Below are 18,124 nucleotides of genomic sequence, written 5' to 3'. Positions count from 1 at the left end.
TGGCTACTTTTTTGGCAAGTGAAATAAATACAACTGAGGAAGACATAACGGGCCTAACAGCGCATGTCCAAATTATGTTTCCCTTCAGTGGATAAAAAAATGCAGGGTATTTGAAGACATTTTTTCTGGGACGTAGATAAATAAGCAATCAGAGAAAGTCAAACTCTGTGTGATATACCACGCTGCATTGAAAAATAATCGAGCTTATTTGTTACGCACGGAGATTACCAAAAGTCGCCTAAATAACCGTATTTGTACGTTTTGTGGCATGAAAACAAGCACGGTGACTCCCTCTTTTTACTACGTTTTTAACATCTGCTTGTCCTGTAACAACGGCACACCAAGTTTCATCGGAAATCTATGACGGGTTCTTTTACTAGGGAATCACCTTAATACGCTGTGCAAGGTGGTTCTGTGGATGAAACACTAGTGTGTAACCATTCAAATCAAAGTTACTGAGCAGAACTTTCATGTGGTTTAGTGTATTATGCTGCACCAGGTGCTATAAGCGTTTGGAGTCTGCGGATGTAACCGGTATGGGAAACCTTCCCAATGGAAGCTACTGAGTACTACTGCCTTGTGGTACTGTTTATTACGCTGTACAAAGTACAAAGTGGTTATAGCGTTTAGATCTGTGAATGAAACTTATGTTTGACCTTTCAAATCAAAGCTATTAAGGAGTGTTATGTGGTACTGTTTATCATGCTGTACCATTCAGGTGCTTCAAGCGTTTGATTCTGCGAAAGATACCCTTTTGTGTTACCTTTCAAATGGAAGCTACTGAGCAGTAATTTCATGTGGTACTTTTTATTAAGCTACACAAGTTGGTTCTAACTTCTAAGTCTATGGCTAAATCTTTATATCTATTGTGTGACCATTCACATCAAAGTTGGTGAGCAGTATTTTTATGTAGGACTGTATAACTGTTATTCTGTCTATAGTAGCTTTAATTTAACTGGTGAACCTACTGTATGGGTGAACCCTTGTTCCGTTAGACAGTAATTACAATTTCATGTAGGTCTCTTGATAAGCACTGAACCATTGACGTTTGGTTACATCCCTTTTCAGCATCTTCAGCAACTCCATCAGAGCAAGGGGGATATTCCGTTAGCGTCAAGGTGTCTTTCGCTATCCTGCACTCTATCATCATTTTACTGGCCCTAGTCGGAAACGTTTTGGTGATATATATTCTGTACAGGAAGCTGGAAACCAGACGATTAACAAGCTTTATGTACGTGAACTTGGCTGTGGCCGACCTGCTTGTAACCGTAATTGTGCTGCCACAGTCCATGCAGTCCATTCTTATGAACGGCAAATGGATTGATGGAGGGTTTGGCTTGTTCCTAGTTAAGCTAGTCTATTTCTTATTCTTCGTCGTTCTGACGGCGTCCATCTTCTCCTTAACGGCAGTGTCATTTGATTTCTTCTGCGCTATGGTCCTGCCCATGCACAATTTCCCTCGGTTCAGGAACAAGAAAGTTCTGGTTCCGGTCATTTGGATCTCTTCAATGTGCCTAATGATTCCCTGGCTAATTATCGTTGGAGTCAAAGACTCGCGCATAGAATTCAAGTTTTCACGGCTCGGCCCTGTTCAAGCATCTCTACGCGGAGTTTACCTTTATCTCGTCATCGCCAGTTACGTGATTCCTCTAACTACAATGAGCGTTCTTTACGGCCATGTTTGTCAAAAACTACGCACGCACAAAGCACCGGGAGTTACCATAAACAATCGCGCCACACACCGAGCCAACGCCACCAAACGCAAAATCATTCACATGTCAATCGCAATCGTCGTGGTATTTGCACTTTGTTGGCTTCCAGCACACGTGTATCACATGATTTTGGCCATCGATCTCAACTTGCACTTCTCGCTGCCTAACTACATCATGCTGACGTGTTATTGGTGCGGTCACGCCAACAGCGCAATCAACCCGTGGCTCTTGATATACTTCAAGAAGAGATTTCGTGTGGTATTTCGAAGGATGATAACACACTCATTAAGTCGCATGTCGGTTTCCAGCAAAACGAACGCGAGTGTGAAAAATCCAGCTCGGGAGTTTATGCTCGTTCCAGTCACAGAGGTGTACCAATTCAACAGCAGTGTGTGAAACACATACCATTTCAAACTAACACTGTCGTTGTCAACACGGCTAGTGCTTTTAGAAACGTTTTTCTCGCTTTCTTCCACCATGGCAAAAAAAGAAATAAACCTTTCCAGGGGAAATCGCAGTTATGAACTATCAATGGGAAAATGCTCTGTAACAGCTGAAAGGTGTCTGCATGATGGTCTTGGACATAAACCTCAAACTTCATACAAGCTGGCTACAAAACATTGAATTTGGAACTTTCCTGTCACACGTACAAAGCCAGCGATAAATTGAGGTGTTAATATCTAAACTTATATCAGTATCAATACTGATTTACATCACATTGCTTTTAATTAATGTTAAGATCACTAACAGTAATATTAATATAAATTTAATGTCAGCCACATATCTTGCACTAGTCTTGCACATCTTCCAAAAAAGAGCAGAGAAGTTTTTCCAACGAGTTTTTTACAGGGGTGCTAAGTTGTAGAACAGCCTTTCTCATGAACTCCGATCTACGGTTTCTTTAAGTGAATTTGAAGGTAAACATCGTTATTACAGCTTTGAATGAGACACGGCATCCTTGAAAAGGAGCTTTAGTAATATAATAGGTTTTTATTCTTATAATACTGTATTAATTATTAGTTAGTTTAGTTATGCAGACTTAGATTACTATACTTTTAAATTATGCAAAAAAATTTTTTACCGTGTATTAATAAAGTTATCGACTCGACTAACTCAACTCAAGAAATAATAGTCATCGCGAATAACAAAAGAATAATTACCAGTGATATCAAGAAATATTATGCAAAGCTCTTCCATCGAGACGAAAATATATTTATCAGAATGTATAATCACGAGACCTCACGTGTCGTATAGACTCCTCGAGAAGTACGTGTATCTGAGAACAAATAACGGGGATGAAGTACTCAAATATCTGACTTCTGACGTCATCTCGGAAACAGAATGAAACAATCATCAATCATAACAATAGAATCATTTATTATAATATTGCTGATAAATTTCCAATATGAGTTGTGTAAGTATTTAAAGAAAAAAATTCCTTTGAGGATGATCGTCTATTGACATTATGAAAAGAAATAAATGTTGATTACCTTTTGGTGCTTACAGTGTTAATATTCTTAGTGATCTACAGGAATATCTTCATGCTTAATGATTTTGTTATGTTTTTTGTACATGGAATGCCACACCAGTAAATTTTGCCCTTCCCTGTCACGTTTGACATAACAGGGGAACTCTGTTAAATGCGCGCGGAGATGTAGTGTCCTTCGCCGATATCAAACCACACTTTTCATTGAAAACTGTGTGACGCCAAAATAATAGCTGCATCGATCTCGTCCCCAGATCCCGCGCGTTTTCCGTCAGGGTGACCAAACGCGAGACGCTCTGATCGAAATCAAAAACCGAAACCAGAAATCCTGATTCCGGTTTGAAAATGCGCCTGCGTTCAAGTTCAATAACGGTTTCTCAACACGCGTAGAGAAAGTAGCCGCTGTGACTCATGCTGGCTCACATTCCGATTTCTCCCAGGTCAGTTTTCTTGGTGCTGACCAAAAGAATCGCGGCCTCTGGGAACGAGATTGCAGCTGCATAGGACACAAAGGCAGTTCGGATGTTCTCCCTTGGTTTTATGGAATAAGTTGAGCAGTCTCTACTAATTTACTACCAGTTTCGTGGTTTTATCCTTTGATAACAGCGATTGGTCTTAGTTTAATCGCTTTTTGACTGATTCCTGCATCATGACCTAAACAAAAACAAAAACAAAAGTTGTTATCTAGCAACAACAAAGGTTTAAAAGTGACTAAAAATGATAATACATCTGTTTTGTGTAAAACTACAAGAAGACATCTTTCTCGCATCAACTTGGTCCTTCGAACCGGAAAGGAACCTCTATAACGCAAGGACAAGACAACAGTTTTTAAGGTTCAAGTTGCTGCGCACGAGGGAATGAGAGAGTTTCATAAAGCCGTGTGTCTGTTAGTGTTATCGATTAGTTTACACCGTCCAAAAAGTCACACTGGTTTGAACTAATTGAGGGTAGAAGTTCATGACAAGTACTCTATACAGGCGTGACTGCATCCTTCGGCATACACAAAGTGCAAAACGTCTTTGAGACAGCATGGACATAAAATTAAAAATTAATTTACAATGAAAACAATATCATAGTTGTTTCATCGAACCAGAAAAAATAAAAAAAAATAAAAAAATATAAAGAAAAAAGAACTAGGACTCACAGGTATTAACTACATCGGTGACGTTTTTATATGATTCTGGAGCCTAAAAGAAAGGTATGAAAAATTACCACAAATTAGCATGTTTGCTAGGCAAGGCCCTGGTGATTTAAAGACAAAATCATAGGGAATCAGATCGCCGTTTAACCGTATAAACCACGGCCTCATTTTTGCAGCGAGTTTGAAGTAATATATAAACCACGAGAAACCATGTTTTACCACATTTTCTTCTGCACAACAGGTGTTTGGAAAAGTTGCGAAAAACTGCCTCGAGTGGCTGATATATCTTTTCAACCAAAACTAAAATTGAGAAGTAAAATACAAAAATCTCTGCTGATCAAGATCAGATATTCAAACACCGCCACGGTTATGATTCCCTTTGCTTAAACTTGATGATTTATCATGAATTTAACTAGCGTTTTGAGGAGGGATCTATATATACGGTATATGGGGGGGGGGGGGGGGGTGGGGGAGATGGTGGATAACAGGATGGTATCCTGAAAAGGAGAGAGTACTAAAAGGAAAACACAACAGGAGAGGTCGATCTAAAATGCCAGAGAGTGTGAAGACATTTTTGCACATGGAACGTTTCTTAACAGAGAACCGCACTTCCCTTAATGAAAAAAAAAAAAAACCAAACAAACAAACAAACAAACAAACAAACAAACAAACGTATTTACCTCTTCCATGACCAATTTGGGGGAAGCCACTCTGATTGAAATTCCCTTTGACTTAAGAGCATCAAGCACCTCTTGATAGTCAAGATTACGCCTGAATACAAAATATAGCCAATGATAAGAATCCAAAGAAAACTGAATGGAAACTTTGCAGATCTACTTAAGTCTAGTAGACATACCAACACTTAAATAGCTCTGGTGGGCAAGATTGTATCTCAAGTATTGTATGAAGAGATCAGCTTCATAGCTTTATTTTTGTCAACTGTGGTTCAGTTGTTTGCGGTTGCCTGAACCATGTGAAGTTGTAGCGACAAATTACACTAAATGGGGAAATAAGAAGCTCTTCTCCTTTGCAAGTCTACTACAAATGGTATAATGTATACATAAACATCTGTCACATTGTCAAGTGCTTACCGTGACTTTGCTCTGGACAATGCTCTTCCCTACAAGAACACAGAAAATAACGCTCTACAAACAAGCCGTCAATTACATATAGCTAACAATGAATACTGTTACTATTTTACAGGAAAACAGCCGCTTACGACTCCCTGGAAAATAAACCGCGCAAGCGGTAAAATTCTGAATAAATACCATCGATGCACTTTTACAAGTGTCTTTTAAACGTAACGCTTCGCACAATAGTCTTTTCAAAACCTTTATGTTAGTCAAGGAATAAAAGTCCCCCTCTTTGTTGAGGTGTATATGTAGGAAGAGGTGACAACTTCTTTACTAAAGAAAGACTTTTCTTGCCACTTCAGCGGGTTTCAATATTAAGGAAATCACTTACCGCCCCGTGGCAAGTCGTACCAAAGGTCTGTTTCATTCCTTTTTCTGTGCCTGTCAGAACATAACTGGAAAACGAAAAACCGGTAGTACACTGAAAATCACGACAGAGAAGCCGAGCAAGTTCCCTAGCTTGCCATTTATCTTTCCTCTTCTTTCAGTAAGAGATTTTTGGTGATCAAGACAGCACGATGGCTGGAGAAGGAGGAGAAGGAGCAAAAACAGAAGGGAAAGGAGAAGCAAGAGGCGACGGCGGAGGTGACAACAGGAGCAGAAGCAATTGCAGCAGCTTGCTCACTTCGTCACAACTTACCTACAGGTTCCCATGGTTCCACCGATAAGTACAGGCTGACCAGTCAACTAAAACCATAAAAAAAAAAAAAAAAAAAAAAAAAAAACCACTTCGAAGTCTAGAACGAAAACAAGAAAAATTAACTATTAACTTATCTTTCATAAACCAGTAATAATAATATTGGTGGAGAAAATTGAACACAAAATTCCTGATACAGTTGTTTGTTTTGGATCCGTTAATCGCCTGCTGCCCTCCTGAATTTGAGTGATCTAACAAAACTTAGCGACTTCTCGTACAGCTTCAGAGGTACGGTATAAAATTCTTATGCCTAAACCCTACTCGAGAGTAAGATCATTCGTTATTGTTGCTGTCGCTGACCTGGTAATCTACCGGAATAAGTGGATGATGTGGTGGAAATGCGCGGGTTGATCCCTTTCTGTGCACAAGGAGGGTCTTCTGTTCCCCGTCTAACATCTTATGCGCGAGTTAAGGATATGACTGAAATTGTCACAAAAGCTGCTCTAGTGAAACAGCCAACAGGGATGTGTAATGTCCACTGAAGATAAACTTAACAAATAATCATCATTGTAGCGTTCCTTATTTCTGTAAATACCATTATTTACAAGTAGAGGCTCGGGAAATTTCTCAGCTTTCTCATTTCAGAAAGAAACTTGAAAACAACAGTTTACTAAGATGGAAATACACCTAAGGGAAAATAATGAACCATCCAGGGACAACGATTGTTAAGGATGGAGAAGACTGACACGGATTACAACGAACTTGAAAAATTTAGGTTAAAGTTTTCAAGATGAACAAATTGTGACGTAGGTCCTATAAACACAAGGCATAAATTTACCTGCGTTGGCAGAGTATTCTCCACATTGTCCTTAGGTTATTTTGTTTGTTTGTTTCATCAAAGTTTGTCATTTGCCCGTTTGAACACACCCTAATTAACCTTAACAAGTGCAAGAGGGATACATGTTCCTCGATCTTGGCTATGTTATGTGACACGTCATAAATCACGTGCATGTCCAAATCATCTGGAGTGCTCTTGAACACTTTTCCAAAAGCTTGTCTTGTCAGGAACGTCATAGTTGAGCGGTTCACCCAGGCATAATTCGCCGCGGCAGCCATGCCTTTCAAATAATCTTCTCCTTCTTGTGAGTGGATTCTTGCACAAGCGAGCTGTAATTCGACGAAATAAAGGGGTTATTGTTTTATTCATCACATCGTTCGTTTATTTCATTGCCGACCATAGTAAATGAAACAATAGCGCGTAGAAAACGATAAGTAACGAAAACGAAAGTTACGAGCATGCAACAAAATTTTGGCCAATCAACACGGTATTTCAAATTAAATCATCCAATCGGTGCTGAGCTGACGGCTGTGCGTCATGCAATGGCGAGAAAATTCCGAATGCCCTACAAACAAATTCAATTGGATTTCCAGTCCATGAAAGTTATCAAACATTTACTGTAGAGGAAAAGTATCAAATTGAAACAACATGGATGTTTTAAAACAGACCTGTCTGTCATTAACGTCAATTTTGTCTCTTTTCATTGCTTTCTCCATTGCAACCAGGGCATCTGCAAAACAACGAAAAGGACTTAGAAGCTGTCAGCACCAAATAAACAACGATAGGCTTGGAACAGACCCAAAGATTACTGGTCGAGGACCCTTTATAGGTTACCAAGTTCTAGCTTAAAATTGAAAAGTTATCGATATTATTTCAATTTTGAGCAAGATCTTCAAAGGTTATCGATAACTTTGGCTTCCAATTTAAGGAAAAGCTTGTTCGAGTGACTGTTGTCCTCTGCAAACTCTCGTGGCAGTCGATGCTTTAAAGAAGCTCAGTCACGGCATTTTGAGTTACTTTTGAGTTACTTTCGCCACGTACAAAATTAGCTTTAAACTGAAGGAAACCTGAAAATAGGAGTTTACCACGATGGAAATACACCAAAGAGCTAAGAATAACCCATAAAGGAACAAAGATGACTAAGGATGGACAAGATTAACACGGATTACAAACGACGACCTTTAGAAATTTAGGCCAAACTTTTCAAGATGCGCAAACCGCGACGTGGTTCCTTTAAACTCTCTAATGGCTTAACTCAGGGTTTTTGTCTCCCGTATGGATAAAAACCCTCTTGAAATCTTACTAGCTTTGCGAACATACGTTACATCACGACCACTTTGATACACATTTTATTGTTCACTAACTAACCAGTAGCTACTTGATGTCCAAGGCCTCTACTGCCACTGTGGATCATCACACAAACCTGTTGAATACACAAACTGTTACTTATTCCAAGAGGGGATGAAGGGTAATCCAAACCTTGTTCACACTGGCGACATAACCACATAAGAAAGACGTTATGTCGTTATTGAAGAGATACCGTGTTGAAATAAATTGTCTGTCTGTCTGTCTGTCTTTCTGTCATTTTGTCTTCATGCCTTCATGCCTTCATGCCTTCAAGTCTTTATGTCTTTATGTCTTTATGTCTTTAATGTCTTTATGTCGACGATGTTCACATTACCGACATTTTTTCTAACAAGTTCGGATTTTCTATTGACCTATCGAAAAACTAAAAAGTTCAACTCAAACAAGGGACTTGACAGTGACATAAACCGTGGGGGCTGTTGTGAAAATCTTTCAGCTCAACGTAAAACTCACTTATACTTGTTGGTAACAATTTCAGCGATACACTACAACAGTAGCTGTGAGTTACTGACGTACATCAACACCACACGAATTCCCACTCGATGATTTTCCTTGATTCTCCTCACCTGTTTTCTAAGCAGTGTATTGATAACGTAAGGTGAAACTCTTTCTTGATCACTGACAGTGCACCGCCTCGTTATCTTAACCAGTTCTTTCTCAGTGTTAATAAAACAAATCCTTGATTACCTGACCCCGATGATCAACTCCCATCTTCTTTGCAGCATATGTGTTATATATTTCATCTACAATTTGAATTTCTGCATAGTGATTTCCAGCTCCAAGAGTACCAAGCTAAACAGTTATATATATAAAAAAAGAACAATTGAATGTAAAGTAATTAAATTAAAATGCGATACAATTATAATTCTACTGCACCTGGAGTACTGTACAGTACTGTGAGTAATATAAGTACTTCGTATAACGTATTGTAAGTAACTGTATGTTCTGGAAGTAGTGCATGTATTTGACTTCGCTTTTGTTCCGGCCAGAAGAAAGTGGCCGTCATAACGGGGTGGCCCTATTAACGAGGTGGCCGTAAGGCGGGGTTCCAGTATTGTAAGTCATTGTATGTTCTGCAAGTAATGCCAGTATTCAATTGTAAGTAGATTATTGTATTGCCAGTGTCTTAGTAACCCGCATTGTAAATGATGTAAGTACTGTTCAGCTATAGTAAGTTGAGTTTTGTAATGTCTCTGGAGTAGGAGACCTACATTATAAGTAATGTATGTAATTACGTGTTTTGCAAATTTAAAAAAAAAAATACAAATAAAATAAAATAAAATGCTCTACATAATCAATAGGGGCGCCCAACGACGGCTTTCTCTTGAATCTTTTAAAAAGCTGTTTTAAGCTATCTGGACTGCCTTTAGAGCTCTGTTGGTTAATTTAAGCTGCGCTAAATTCGGCAGCCAGAACGACATTTTTATCGATACGAAAGCGACAGGTATTAGATTTCTCATATCACGAACGTTCGAGGTGAAAATTCTCTTATCAAAATCGGAGAGGCTAGGATTTAAAACCTTCTGAACATTACCGAAACGATCCTTTGGTTGCCCCTGAATGAGGCCTAATCCAGGGAATCTATTATCAAAAAAATATGTCATAAATTGCATTTTATGTATGTAGGTATTTTCCCAAGCTCATCCTACATGTACAGTAGGAACTAAGTTACTTTTTCCCTCATGAGCATCTATTGCAAAGAATATGTCGAAAATCTCTCTGAAATCCATCTCTTTCATAGCAGAAGTACTAACAGATGAAAACAGTACTTTGCATTTCTATGAGGGAGGTTCACATACCTGCGGTAAGCCTCTTTTCTTAGCTCTAGGGCTAACTTTATCAGGGTCAGCTTGTAACATCCGGCCATACTCTTCACAGTGCTCCTTGTCTTCAGCCCATGCGTAACCTCAAACAAAATATTCCGCAATGTCTGGGTGACTAGGTAAAGACTTGATGCTCAGTCAACGGTTTTGCTTTTCGCTGCCGTCAGTCACCTAAGGGGTACGGACCTCTCGGGAAACAGAAGTTAACCTCAGCTGGTTGAAAACACTGTGGGTCGCATATGTGGGTTGTGATTGGCAGATTTCGATCCATTTGTTTGTTTCCTTTTTCACAGTTTAATGCTCTTTGCTCGTCGTAGTAAGTATACTTGATGGCAGCCAAAAACTATATGATCGTTAATTAGGTTTTGAACTTCAGAGTTTCTGTGTTATTGAAAGGCGTAACATTCATGCATTCCCCGCCCCCCCCCCCCCCCTTCCCCCTTATTCATGTCTGCTCCTTTGCTGTCAAGATATTAAAAAGGTTCCAGTGTATGTAATATATAATACATTAAAATACCTTCTCTAAGGGACCAATCCATTCCCATTGAAAGAGCTTCCTCCAAATCTCTGAACAAAAAAAAAGAGCTACATGAACATGTATGTATAGTTGTTCCGATCTGGTCCACTCAAGAGGTTTGACTTGTAAGTTAAAAAAAAAAAAAAAATCAACATCATGAGACAAGTTTGGGTGTTTGTAACAGTGGTTGCATACAAAAGGACTGGCTCATTTAAAGAAGGTCACTCCAAAAGGCTCACTTTTTTGTCTTCACCATAGCATAGTGAAGGCATACCTGAAGGTGGCCGCCATTTTGAAACTGAAGTTGGCAGCCAGGTCGTGTTTATGTGACGTCATTCCGTCCGACTCAAAATTGGCGGGAACGACAAAAACTGGCAACTGACTTTGCATCCTTCACAAGGTCACCAAAATGCATTTTTTCCAAGCGATTACCCACTTAACTATCTTCACTGCTATCATTTTCGGAAACTGGAGCATGTTTGACCCAAAATAATAAGGCTCAAGAGCAGCCATAACCCACAGTGATAGTTAAAAGGCGTGTAGGAAGCCATTCGGACAAACTCAAGTGGACGGAATGACGTCACGAAAACGCCGCCTGGCTGCTGAGTACTGTTCAAAATAGCAGCAAAGATGTCGAATTTTGGACTTCTTTGGAGACAAATTTCATATGGAAAACCTGCACTTTAGAGGCTGAAACTTCGGTGAGTGGCTAACTTAGTGCGAGGTTTTTATTAGCGTTGAGAAAAAAAATATACGTTTTCTGGAAAGACTCTCTCTGGTCTGAACCCCATGTACAGAATGTTCTTAAAACTTTGCCAAAAGTTGCATATTATCCTGCTTATTGCAGTAAGGACACTCGAACCATGAACACTTGACATATTTTCGTACATTTTTTATGACCATAGAATAAAGCCTCTTCATATAATGTGCAACGTTAGCATTTTCTAAAATGTAAACACACTAAATACTCTTGCTAGAAGGAAGAGCCCGCACTCTATGGTCACTAAAAGGAATGTTCAAAAAATTATCCCGTGTTCACGGTTCGAGTGTTATCACTGTAAAATTTGATAATAATAAATTGGTTTCACTGTGCCGTTGATGAAATATACATGTAAGTACTTAACGACAAGATTTAGGGTATTTTTAGCAGGTCACACTGTACATGTAGCTATGGTAGCCTGTTATGTCACGAAAACGAGACAAATGTGTTCACCAATGATTGGGCAGTTTTTTGATACCATGATTGTGACATCAACTGACAAAGAGTGGTTAGAAGCACTCATCAAAATCTTGGAAAAGAAACTCATCAAAGTCTTGGAAAAAGTACGAAACTGTTTTTAGCCACCCTAAATATTACAGGATATAACAGCAGTAGTTTCAATCTTACTTTGCTCCCATAGGAATGACACCTTTGGAGCCAACACCAACAGGAATGTGATCAAAAAGTGACTGCAATTATAACAAAAAAGTAAAAAGCTAGAAATTGTAGTATGTACCCTTATTAAGAGAAAGAGATATCTTTCAACCACCATTACTATGGCTGCTACATGTACATATAGGCATACAGTAACAAACTGACCCACAAATGAGAAAAAAAAATTCAAGTATAGTGTATGCAGAGTATAAAGAAGTTTCTATTTCTACTGACAGTCTATTAAAAGTAGAATTGAAAACATCTACATGTACTGTTCTCCACAAAATGCTCCCCACTCCACCATTAGTGTACCTTACCAAGGTCTTAAATTAAGCACTTACTTTTTAATACGTCTTTTTATGGAGGGCTTATTATATTATGACCTGAATGAAGGAATTATTCATGAACCAAATTTTCCACACAATACCATTTGATTACATTTTTAATATCATGTGTGACAAATAACACTTACAATCATGGGTTTTTGACTTGTTTTAGTGTCGACAAATTTCGCGCCAAATGTTGCGATGGCAATTCTATAATACATGTATTATAGATTAACACTGAAATTTCCCACTAAAATTAAGGAGTCGTAATTTGTCACCCATGAAATTATCCTGAGAAATCTGGACAATAGTCATTAATCAAATAGTACTTTCATACTTGGGGACATTCTGAAGATTTCCAAAGGCATTTCAAACCTAAACCCAGTCCCATGTACATGGTTGTACAGTGTATTTCAGCATACAGAGACCTATTCCTTGAAAATTAAAGAATTAGACAAAGCTCGCTGTCATTTACATGGACTTAATATTTCTTTTTCTTGCATTGGTCAGAGCTAACAAATACATTTTTCAAAAGTGTGTCAGTTGAGTTAATATTACATGTAACTGTAACAGCTCAAATTTTGCAGCTGGGCTTGAGATTTGGTTTCATAGGCGTCAGTATGGAAGAGGCCAAAGTTTTTGACCTGAACATGCAAGACTCGCACCTAAGGAGTGAAGGTTGACAGGTGCACACTTACCTGAGCTAGCTGCTCTTTAACTGGCTGCACATCTTTCTCTTCAAGGTTTGTCCTTAGCAGCCTAACACCACAGTTGATATCAAAACCAACACCACCTAACAAGAGTTAAACAAATAGTTTTTTCTACTTAAACTGATTTGCATGAGGAGGTAGTCCATCACTGAATCATTCAGTGGTTTAGGGTGCTGGTTTTATAACCTGAAAGTTCCGAGTTCGAACCCTCCCCAAAGTGCCATTAGATCAATTTTTCTTCTGCAAAATGTCAAAGGTTAGATGTTGAAGATGTTAGAGATAAGATGTTATCCAGTGAGAAAAGGGTCTAGTCATATTTATAGACTGATGGGTTAGTAAGATCCCTGATTCCCTACAGAATAAAATAATTACTCATGTAAGACTTGGAGGCGTGATGTCCTCACAGTTAGTGTGCTCACCCAGTTCGGGTTCGGGTCCAGGTTCAAGCCCTGGCCAGGGACATTGTGTTGTGTCTTGGGCAAGACATTTCACTCTCAAAGTGCCTCTCTCCACCCAGGTGTATAAATGGGTAACAGCAAATTTAATGCTAGGGGGGTAACTCTGCGAGAGACCCATCCAGGGAGGAGTGGAAATGCTCCTAGTTGCTTCATGTTACTGAAACCAGAAATAAGCACAGACCTGATGGGCCACTTGGCTTGTATGCAGTTTTTCCTTTTACCATGTAAGACTTAAAACTATAATTAATTTATGTCGTACCTGGAGACACCACTGCCTCAGGAAGTGACATGTCAAAAGCTGCCATATTACCTGTACAACAAACAACAGAGATTTTGTCAAAAAGCTGCTGACACGTAACTTGTGCATCGCACATGACTAGAGGTACAATCTTGTACATGTCTGAATTTATGAAACTGGTGTTAGTGAGAATCTTGCCCTTGTCAAATATTTATTTACTTATCTTTTTCTATTATTTTATTTTCTTACCAAAGTAGATGATATATTAAACTTCAGAAGAATGTTAGTCTCCCCCTACACCCCCCCCCCCCCCCCCACTCAATCTCTGATCTTTCTGCTTTTACTTGTCCCTTGGATTGATTTTAGCTAGGCCTAATTACGTATGTAAAAGTCGCAAAAGAGTGTAGCTGACTTGGTGCAAAGGAATGAACTATTCATTGTACAGTTGTGCCACCACTAAATGGGCTGTCTGAATAAATAACTGACCACAAACCCTAATTATTATTAATAATAACTTACCAATGGCAAAACCATAACCTGAATGGACATCAGGTAATCCAACTGATCTCTAAAAGTTGAACAATTAAAAGACTGTCAATTCATGGTACAGCTGTGTGCATGTCTTTGAAGATTTCAACCTTAATCTGCTTCTAAATGTATTTCTTGGCTATTTTGAATAATGATAATCAACGTTATCCGAAGTTTCCTTAACATTTCCTTCATTCAGGCCACCTTTTGGTGAGAATTTTAATATGCTTTATGAAAAGCGAACAGGATTTTCTATTTGACACTTGTACGTGGTCATTTACATGCATGTAAATGTATTGTTTTACTTTCCCCGTTTATTGTGTTTGGCAAAATGTTTCTTGGTGAATTTGTTTGTAAAAGGTTATCGTTTTGAGTAAATGATTAGACTTAAGGAGTAAGATAGACGGGACTCAAGAGAGCAAGAGCATAGTAAATGATTTATTAATTAGTACTTTGTCAAATTATTTAGAGCTCCACTTTTAGTTAGTAGGTTTCGGCGCATCTACATTTTACTAGTCAGAGTATTTCTCAAAGGTGTCCGGTTAATACACCTAGGGTATTTTTGAATGATTAAAACCTTGTTTGAAATGTTTGTGATGGACAATGGACAGAAGAATTGAGAGGCATTTGAATGCTACAGCTATTATTACACAAATCCAGTTCTTCCATGGTTTTTAACAACAGGGGTAGCTGTAGTATCAACTGTTCCTGGTTTAAAAAATAATATAAAATTAATATATCCTTACACCAACAATGCCAGGTAAAGCTGCCACATTTGCAATCTGTTTCACACCAGGAAGAAATCCTCCAATACCTTGAGAAGAAATGAGGTATATACAAAGTTGCTAAATTTAAAACAATTATTACCCAAGTAAGCTATTAAGTCTGGCCAGGGTGTGGGCTTGACTTTACGTTTGAGAGCCTGGCCCAGGGCAATGAACAACAAGACAATGCAATCTATCCTTAAGAAATAGAAAACATGTACCTTGTTTCTATCTTTCTAAAGACTGTAAAACTTTGTTGAGTGAACCAATGTTACTATTATATTTATGTCATGCATAATAAATCATGCTGTAATCAATGTATTCTTGAATCTAAATTGATTACTTTTAGAGCTGCTTAATTATTATCATTAAAAATAAATATTATTATTAGTGAGAGCAACATTTTAAGTACCTTGGGTTCCAGCCCAGTGTTTTAATTCATCGAACATCAGCTTTTCAAGTGAATCATTGATATAAAAGATACCCTCGGCCTTTGGGAAAAAATGACTCAACATCAAGTAAACAATAGCAATAATCACAATAAATATTTATTTTAAATTTACAACTCTAAAGGTAATATAAAGAGGTTTCAAGTTTAATTACAAATGCCAAGAATTCATTCCCCAGGAAACTCACAATTCCAATAAAGATAGGGCTAATTAAACTATACTGTCTAGCCTAGTAAGAAATATAATACCATGATAACATTTTATAAATGAAACAATTACACACAGAATTTATTTAACATGAATCATAAGATGGCTAGTACCCAGGGGATTCAGATTTCAAGTGATTAGGATCATTATTGATAACTCTTTTGCGCATTGGAAATTTTCAATTCTAGGATTTTTGTGGGTAAGAAAATTTGACAAGTATTGTTCGTTTGTTTTTCCTATTTTTTGCTGTTGTTGTTTTTGCGTTTTTTGCATAGCTTCATTTAGGGGTAGGGGGGTTAATATGAATCTAAGTGAAGTTTTAGGAAGTTTAAAGAGAGATTGCATGTAAAAGGAAAAAAATTTTGGAACATCACCAGACAGATGAATGCCCTTGAAAGGGCACCCCGGGTTGGTGGAAAACTGTTTGGTGTAAATCTACCAATTTTTAACTTCAAGTTCTAATGATTTCTAAAACAATGTCAAATCTTCAAAATTTCCTATTTCCATAAATTTTAGTTATCCTTTGAGAAAAACTATTTATCCCCAAATATACCCAAAAATCCCCCAAAAAATTACCAAACAGTCCAAAATGTAGATATGTGGGATCAGCAGAGAGATTTTTGATTGCTTGAAATGTGAACAAGATGTTTGCATTAAAACCATAATACCCAGCCAAAATACAGCCTTCATGTTAATTCCATCCTCAGGTAAGGATTTCGGGGGGTACTTTGGGGGATATAATAGTAATTTGAAGATACGCTGTAGCACCTCCCTCCACCCCCTACTTAGTTCTGCCAATAAACTAAAGTACTTGTAAGGCCATCCCCCTTTTTTTATTTTCTTTTATTGTCGAATGCATTTTCTGATTTTGGGTCGGTCGGTTGGGAAAGGAAAAAAAAAAACAAAATTAAAATTGGAAAAGGAGTCTGGAGCTACGAGGCCCGGTACTTCAGCATAATATCCGTGGAGCCTGGAAACAACAAGGTGTGGTTACAAAGTCAACATCGCAGCAATGGAGGAAGGAAAAAGTCGACGTCGTTGTTAAAATCAAACGAGAACAGGGAAAAACTAAAAATCTGTATACGTAAGGCAAAAAGTTGCTTATGTTTCAGATTAAAGTGACAATAAATGTGTCATTGCCTTCATTGCCTTCTGTATAACTTTTTTTGTTTTTTTTTTGAAAACGCAAAAATCTGGGTTGGTCGGACGACACTAAACAGAGAAAAAAAAGGGGATGGCCTAACCAAACTTGTTTTACAGTTGTTTTAATGTTAAATGATGGTGTCACATTACATTACAGTGGTTCTGGCATGGGAGTGATACAAGCTCATGGCATTAGCAAAGTTAACTTCATTTTCCATGTTATAAAACTAATTAATGATTCATGCTTTTAACTGTGCATCATCAAGTGATAATGCCCTTTGGAAGTTTAGAGAGCACTCAAGAAGCTAGAGTTGCTCCTGGTTACATCTCAAGCAACTATTAACACTTTCTTTCCTGTTCCCCAAACTTCCTACATGCTTCACATTACCCCATGACGTTAAGCCTAAAGCATAGAATATAACTGTTAATTAACTACAGTTAAGTTATTTTTAGTAACACAATTCTAAAACTTCACACTTGAACACAAATATGGTGTGTAGGCTGAATTGTCATTTCAAGACTATAAAACTGTTACCACTCAAACAACTTTTATGTTATCATTATTTTATTACAGTTGTATGTTCACTTTTTATCTTTAAATATTTGTAGCACAAGGAAGTGTTCTAAAAATTGCCGCTGCTCTGTGGCAAAACAATAAAAGCAGTGAAAAAAAATGTTACGTTTCTATAGTAAATTCAAAGACAAACACAGCTGGACCACAAAATCCATAATGGAAAGGGAGGGAGGGAAAGAAGGTAAAGGGAGGGGAGGGGGGAAGCGAACAAAGAATTTTAATTTTTGGGCCTCGAGCTCATTTCTAGTTGATAAATTAAAAATTTCACTTCAATCTTCCACAAAACAAAATTGGGACGAATATAAAACACATGAAGCACACTGTAGGCATAACACATGTATATATCTTACACTTCATACAGTGCTTGTTATAATTGATGGTTTTGCTGGGAATTGAAGGCACCTGGATCGAGCTTTACAGAACTTAAAAATTGACTTACCTTCATGTTTGGAACAAAGCCCTTCTTGATAAGAAAGGCATTCTCGTCTAAGCGCTCAATAAAAGAGCACTCGTCTCTGTATGTACGATGCTGAGCCATTGCAGGGCATACAACGAAATATTTCAGCCCACACTGTCACTACAGACTTAAAATTTAGGAATTTATATTTCCACAAATTTATTTGAAGCAAGGCTGTGTGAAGCCACGATTGTTCAGCGGATG

General features: G+C 38.0%; 2 protein-coding genes across 9 annotated transcripts in view; one reads left to right on the top strand and one right to left on the bottom strand.

The window, feature by feature from the left end:
* Positions 1-3,206, top strand: part of LOC149095678 (prolactin-releasing peptide receptor-like) — a 27,725-nt gene extending 24,519 nt beyond the window's left edge. For all 8 annotated transcript variants that reach the window (XM_089281787.1, XM_089281788.1, XM_089281793.1 and 5 more), the window contains one exon: positions 1,069-3,206. In XM_089281787.1, coding sequence (XP_089137913.1) covers positions 1,069-2,108 — 1,040 coding nt within the window. In that variant the 3' untranslated portion in view covers positions 2,109-3,206. The remainder of the gene's footprint in view (positions 1-1,068) is intronic.
* Positions 3,068-18,116, bottom strand: LOC110060592 (RNA-splicing ligase RtcB homolog). The gene is made up of 20 exons (XM_089281785.1): positions 17,903-18,116; positions 15,503-15,581; positions 15,073-15,140; positions 14,318-14,366; positions 13,820-13,870; positions 13,091-13,185; positions 12,040-12,101; positions 10,653-10,702; positions 10,112-10,218; positions 9,000-9,104; positions 8,316-8,370; positions 7,616-7,677; positions 7,070-7,276; positions 6,470-6,565; positions 6,113-6,159; positions 5,804-5,867; positions 5,431-5,459; positions 5,020-5,110; positions 4,343-4,385; positions 3,068-3,852 (listed from the first exon to the last, which is right to left on the bottom strand). Exons 1-20 carry the CDS (start codon positions 17,999-18,001, stop codon positions 3,788-3,790), a joined length of 1,524 nt encoding a protein of 507 aa, XP_089137911.1. The 5' UTR covers positions 18,002-18,116; the 3' UTR covers positions 3,068-3,787.
* Between the last annotated feature and the right edge of the window lie 8 nt (positions 18,117-18,124).

Source organism: Orbicella faveolata, unplaced genomic scaffold (genome assembly GCF_042242905.1).
Source record: "Orbicella faveolata isolate gen_17 unplaced genomic scaffold, um_ofav_v1 contig_5, whole genome shotgun sequence".
Classification (NCBI taxonomy): Eukaryota; Metazoa; Cnidaria; class Anthozoa; order Scleractinia; family Merulinidae; genus Orbicella; species Orbicella faveolata.
Note: the sequence above shows the minus strand (reverse complement) of the source record. Positions and strands in the feature narration are given on the sequence as shown.